Here is a 6,307-nt window from a genome sequence, read left to right as displayed (position 1 = left end):
AGAGGCCCAGAGACTGTCTCTATGCACAGGATTCTGAAATATTCAAGAGGAGCTCGTCTGCACTCTGGAGCCGGTAGATGGTCGGCATTGGAAGGCTTGATGTATCCGGCATGATCTGGCCCTCGTAGATCATTTCGATCAAATAGCCGACGCTCGGCCGCTGCAAACATCGAAGTCAGTGGCCAAGTCCGAGGAGCTTTCGATCTCCGAGATGGCCGATGGAATCCCGACTCTCCGATAAGCTGATTTTGAGGCCACAGCAGCACAGGTGACTACACTACATGTCATACTGCCATAGATCTGCTCTCTAGGCCTCAAGAAGGGCTGAAATCCACCAAAATTTAAGGGAAAATAGATAACTTCCCACCATCAAATCACGAAATTCTGTCTGTCAAATGTGAAATCCAACCTCAACCGTCTCGCCTACCGTACCCGTCAACTCCCATTCGCCAGCATCATGCTCCCGAGCGAGCTCTTCAACGAAATACTCAAGAAACTCCCGCGCAGCGAACAAAAGAATGTTGCGCTGGCGTCGCGGAGGCTGCGGCTACTCGTCCGCCCGTTTCTCTTCAGCGTGCTGCGCATGTGGCCATACGCTCAGGACTTTAGCAATCTGGTGGATGAAGAACGCGACAGAGCATTCCCCCTGGTGCTCCCCACCGCAGAGCACATCGCAGACTTCGTCGCTCGACTGGGCTTCTTCCTGTCCCCCGCTGTCGCACCGCACGTCCAAGCGCTGCAGATCACCGCAGGGGAGAGATATCTCCCAGATGACTTTAACTATAGCGTCGAGCGAATTTGCCGATGAGCCGGGGACCAACGTCCATGAGCTCTGCGATTTGCTGTTCGCTGCTATCGGCAAATTCATCAATCTCCGCCAATTCGTCGCCCATGGACTTATGTTCTCCCTGCCCTCACTTTACCGCATTTCCAGCCTGAGTGGCCCTCTGGAGCTTGAGCTTTCTTTGTTCTCATTCTACTCCGGCGTTGGGCACTGGCACACATGGATTGATGGTCTGCGGTCACTGAACCTCCGCATTCCGAGTCCCGTTTCCACTTTACATCTCGAGGATCTAGTCCAAGAGACCGATTTTTGGCTGGCCCTAAATGTCTGTGATCCATCGGTGCTTCAAGAAGTACATTGGAAGGCAACAAGTTATACCATTGATGGGCTCGAAACATCGGAAGACAAGCTCCTCACAGTGCTTCCGCACGTGCATACCCTCAGCATACATGTCCCGGAGTTGTCCAGGTTGAAGCCCAGCGGCTGGGCCACCCTGCAGCAGGTCTTTCCCGGAATCCACAAGTTATGTGTTTGTGTCAAGGACGAATACTTTGCAGACTACTCGGAAATTGAGCTGCCGGCATTCCTTAGTGCAGATGTCCTGCCTGTGCAACTCCGCGAGCTAGAGACTGATAGCCTTACCTTCGCGGACATCCTCCGCGCAGTCCCGAGCATTGAGACACTGCACCTCTATGATGTCTCTGGTGACAGCCTGCTGTCGCGGTTGCGGGCCCTCCCCATCCCAGCATGATCACCACGTTCTACCTCGAGCTGCGAGGTGGGGACCATTCTGGCTGGGTAGAAATCCTGTCCCACTTCCCACATCTGCACACACTTGATTGGGAAATCTCGCTGCGTAATGTGCCATGGCGCAACGTACGTCCGCCGTGTTTTAACTGAACTCCTTGCTGACCTGGTGGATCCCCGAATCTTAGGCAATGGCACGGGTAGGCTATACCCGCGCGGGTACACGGGTTTTACCCGTGCGGGTACGGGTACGGGTCAGCGGCTGGCTTACCCGTGGCTTGATGACTCAGCTGGCCTTGCTCCCTTGTGGTATCCAAGATGCTCTGCGTTCGACTCTGCTCTTGCACAGCATTTTTATCCCACCTTCCGGACAATAACCAAGCTGTCTCTTCCTCCCTCCCTGCCCAAACCATGGGTAAACCCATACCCGTACCCGCGGGTATGAGTACTGTGGCTGTGCGGGTACGGGTGCGGGTAGGCCCTCGGATACCCGTGGGTACAGTACGCCCGGGCACATCTCTTACCCCGGCCGGTAGGGCCGGGAAATTTTTTGTAATTTTTTCTACTATTTTAGTCGATCTCAGCACCCCAAAATACGACGATTTATGCCTTCAGCGAAAGTTTTCCCACGGTGTTTCACTTTTTGGGCTCGGATCGGCGGACCAGATAGGTATCAATCAGCTGACGGACACGCTTGAGCGCTCTCCCATGCCCGCCCTCTCGAAGAAACGCCGCGCCGCACTCACAGGCGTCCAAACCAAGCAAAATGCTGTAGCGACACGTGCTGAGAGCAAAGACACTTCCTACCTGCCACCCTCGACCGATGAGGAAGACGACAGCGAACAGACCAAGCCATCGAAGAAGCGTCGATTTCTGACGGATGGGCAGGTACATATGGCTACTTAACAGTTCTCAGAGACGCGGTGTGCTGACCGGGCCAACAGCTCGAGGCTCGCAAGCGACGACGCGAAAATGGAGACTTGGTACAGCCTGGCGCGTCAGCAATTAAGGGAGAGTCCCGAAGCGCGGTGTGGCAAGAGAAGAAAGGGCTCACGAAGAAGTCGAGGGCTAAGAACGGGCAGGCATCGGTAGCCACCATTTTCAAGGTGCGTACGACTTGTTCGCCCGCCGTTTCATGCTCTAAAGACATCAGATTCAGGCAACTAATCCGAAATCTACTAACAAGGGCAACACTGGCATACCCGACCATCTCTCGATAAAACTGGTTGCTCAACCTCAGATGAAAGAGATCACGGTGGAAGAGGCTCAGATGGAAGAGGTCCAGGTTGAAGAGGTCCGGGTAGAAGACGTTCACGAGATAATGGACGTGGATGCTGTTGAGATTCAGACTGAGCTGGAGAGCGGACGTGGGCCGGAAAGCACAGAGGTTGAGGAGATGGGCCAGAGTGTTGATGATGACGATGATGGTTACTCGACGACGCAAAGCGACAACGAGCGAGAGAAGACCATGGCCACTCAGGCTAGCATTGAACACGAGCACCAACGCCTTGCCAAAGCCCTAAAGGTGTACGAGAAGAAGTTTTGCACCGCCAAACAGATAGCAGCCAGCGGTTCCAATGCCAAAATGGCTGACCGCCTGGTCATGGTCAGCGGTTTGAAGGCCTTCAACGATGAGCGTCGCAAGCGTTCTCTTCAACGCCTTGCTGATGTCGACCGTCTTCGTCTTGTCCCAGGACCACAGCGACCAAAGCTACGACAAAAGATTGCCAAGCAAAAGCCCGCTCTCGCAGCAAGCAAGTGCATCGCGGCACGTTTCTCCAAATCCAACTACTTCGCCACCAAGCTTCGCTCAGCAGCAATCATGCTGGAAAAGACTGGCGAGTTACCGGATAACAAGCATGGGCAGGGCGGGGCACACAAATCCCACATCGACAATCCAGAGGTCAAGTCGCGTCTACGCGTGTTTTTGAAGGGGGATATACCAGTGGAAGAGGGTGGATTTGTTGGTCGTGTGAGTATAATGTCCCATTTGCACAGCAGAGCTCATTTCATTCCAGATTCGTCCCGAGAAGATGCGCCGTTATGTGAATCAGTTTTTATTCAACGAGCTGGGGATCGAAGACACGATTGGGATCACGACCGCAACTCTGTGGCTTAAGAAACTGGGCTATCGAATGCGTCGCTATGCAAAGGGTATCTATTACGATGGCCATGAGCGTCCCGATGTCGTCAAAAAGCGCAAGGAGTTCATCGACTTCATGCAAGAGCATGTGACCCCGTGAGTCGAGTCTCTCCTTCATCGAATCACTCTTTTTTATTGTGCTCGACAGCTACACATATCAATATGAGACTGTGGTCGACGAGGAAACAGGGAAAAAATACCTGAAAGAGATTGCGCCAACAATTCCCGAAGGCCACAAGATTCGATATCCAATCTATCAGGACGAAACATCCACTCACGCAAACGACCAGGCGCACTTCGTTTGGGAGACCGAGGACGAACACGAAATTCGCAGCAAAAGTAGGGGACGTATTGTACATGTGTCTGGCTTTGTTATCGAGCACTGTGGCTGGCTTCGGCTGACACCGGAAGAGATTGCGGAGGAGGAAAAGTTACCAAAACGACCTCTTAGTCCTGCTGAAATAGCGGCAGCAGAAGCTCGTGCGGCGGTGGTTGCAGCAGCAGCGGCAGCTGAGGCCGAGAAGCAGCGTCTGCTGGAGGAACAACGTGCTGCTAGTGGCAAGGGCAAGGGTCGGAAGAAGGGAACTGGCGGGGGAGTGAGCAAGAAGACGAAGAAGACAGCGACTAAAGAAACACCAGCAACTGACCGAACAACTGTTGGTGTCGATTGGACACCCCCACCTCCACCCGCACCATTCAAAAGGTATCGATGCGACACTTACGAGGCAAACCGCATCATTCATCCTGGTGCAAACCATGATCCCTGGTGGGACATGCCCCAACTTATCGCTCAGGCAAGTCTTCTTGAGTCCTCTCAACACTATCCTTACCGTTTCTAGACAAAAGACGCCATTGATATCTTCGAGGCCAAATATCCCAACGGTCAAGCCGTTTTTATCTTTGACTGTTCGTCGGCACATGAGGCGTTTGCAAGTGATGCTCTTCTGGCGCAAAACATGAACCGTGGCCCAGGCGGAAAGGTTCCTTGCATGCATTCAACCACAATCCCTGGTACCAATCGACAACAGAGCATGGTTTTCCAAGAGGGTGATGTTCTCCCCCGTCGATCTCAAAGGCCAGCCAATCCAATCATTCTTGGGCCAGCCGAAAGGGATGGAGTTAATTTTGAAGGAGCGTGGTTTGCTTGGGAAGCTGGAGGCAGCAGCGACTGCCCGGGGTGGACGAGTTGTTGGGGTGTGTACAGATTGTACTCGGTCACAGAAGGCACGGGATGCGGAAGCTAAGGCTCGTCGCGAGGGTGGAGAAGAGGGGGCTGGAGCAGAGGAGGAGTATGATGAGACGATGAAGAACGTGATATAACCTGCTGCATGCAGCGGTTTCTTTCGGCACAGCCCGACTTCAAGGCAGAAAAACCGCTGCTGCAACTGCTGGTCGAGAAGCGCGGCCATATGTGCCTTTTTCTTCCCAAATTCCACTGTGAGTTGAATCCCATTGAGATGGTTTGGGGTGATATGAAACGTCGTGAGTCTGAGTCTCATCTTTCATTTTTTGCTTTCAACACCATTTTAATGGCCAACAGGTTTTCGTGAGCTTTCGGATGGTACTTTCCCAACTGCCAAGAGACTGGTGCCCGAAAGTCTCAATGAACTCTCAATTGATAGCATCCGGCGCTATTTCCGACACTGCAATCGCTATCGAGACGCGTATCGATATGGCTTGAATCCTCGACAGGCGGCATATGCAGTGAAGAAGTATTCTTCTCATCGGCGGATCCCTCGGAGCATTTTGACAGATATAAATATTATTAATCGCACGTAGAATCATTATTTCTAGCTAAATCGACTGTTTTGAGTCATTTTGAGCACACGGCTGGACTCTGCGGTCGATTCTGAGCAATGCCGGCCTTTGCCGAGGCACTTTCCCACGCTTGTTTCGTTTTTTTGCGGCATGAAACACTTGAACATTGCCCGATTACTTAGCTATTGAATCAGTGGGTGCCTACACCATCTAGTAATTGATTCCATGCTATTTCTTAGGTTCCCAAATACAACAAAAAATGTAGCTGTAAAAGTTTTTCGGAGGGGGAGCTGCCACCAGTCCGGCAATCAAGATGTGCCCGGGCGTACTGTATACCCGTGCCATTCCCAATGGAAAATATCCTAACAAATACAAAACTTTTAATTTTTACACTTATATGTGTGTGTGCTTATATAAATTTCTGTTTGTAGAAATTTCAAATAAAATAGAAACACAAATATAAACAGTAATAGATGTTTAAAACCATTTATAACTAGTTTTTCCCATCAAGCAAAATTGACCTGTCCGTTCAGCTATATATTGTGTCACTTTTTATGACCTATATGCATCTACTAGTGAGAAACATGTTCATTTAAGCCGCAATAGTCCCTTTCAATGCAAAATAGATATCAAAAGTATACTTTCTATTAATTATATTACCAAATTATGAAAGATGAAATGCAGCTCAGTGATAAGAAGATATAATATAAGCTTCATAGTGATGAAATGTTGGTTCTAAAATGAGTTTAAATGTTTTTAAGATTCAGCAATACTTGAACCACACTATTGATATTAATTTGAGTGTGTTTGGAGTGGAAACCATTTAAACTATTTATTTGTATTTAATTGATGTTTGCCCAAGTTCACGAATACAA

At 50.5% G+C, this 6,307-nt stretch overlaps 1 protein-coding gene across 1 annotated transcript; it reads left to right on the top strand.

The window, feature by feature from the left end:
- Positions 1 to 2,239: 2,239 nt before the first annotated feature.
- Positions 2,240 to 4,513, top strand: MIND_00396700 (DDE family endonuclease; the record flags this gene model as incomplete). The annotated part of the gene is made up of 5 exons (XM_037360795.1): positions 2,240 to 2,419; positions 2,476 to 2,637; positions 2,685 to 3,503; positions 3,550 to 3,770; positions 3,823 to 4,513. The coding sequence occupies 5 exons, from the start codon at positions 2,240 to 2,242 to the stop codon at positions 4,511 to 4,513; spliced, it is 2,073 nt and encodes a 690-aa protein (XP_037223680.1).
- Positions 4,514 to 6,307: the final 1,794 nt, after the last annotated feature.

Source organism: Mycena indigotica, assembly GCF_014461135.1.
Source record: "Mycena indigotica strain 171206Taipei chromosome Unknown Mind.scaff0003, whole genome shotgun sequence".
NCBI classification, from domain to species: domain Eukaryota; kingdom Fungi; phylum Basidiomycota; class Agaricomycetes; order Agaricales; family Mycenaceae; genus Mycena; species Mycena indigotica.
This window is presented reverse-complemented; position numbering and strand designations above follow the sequence as displayed.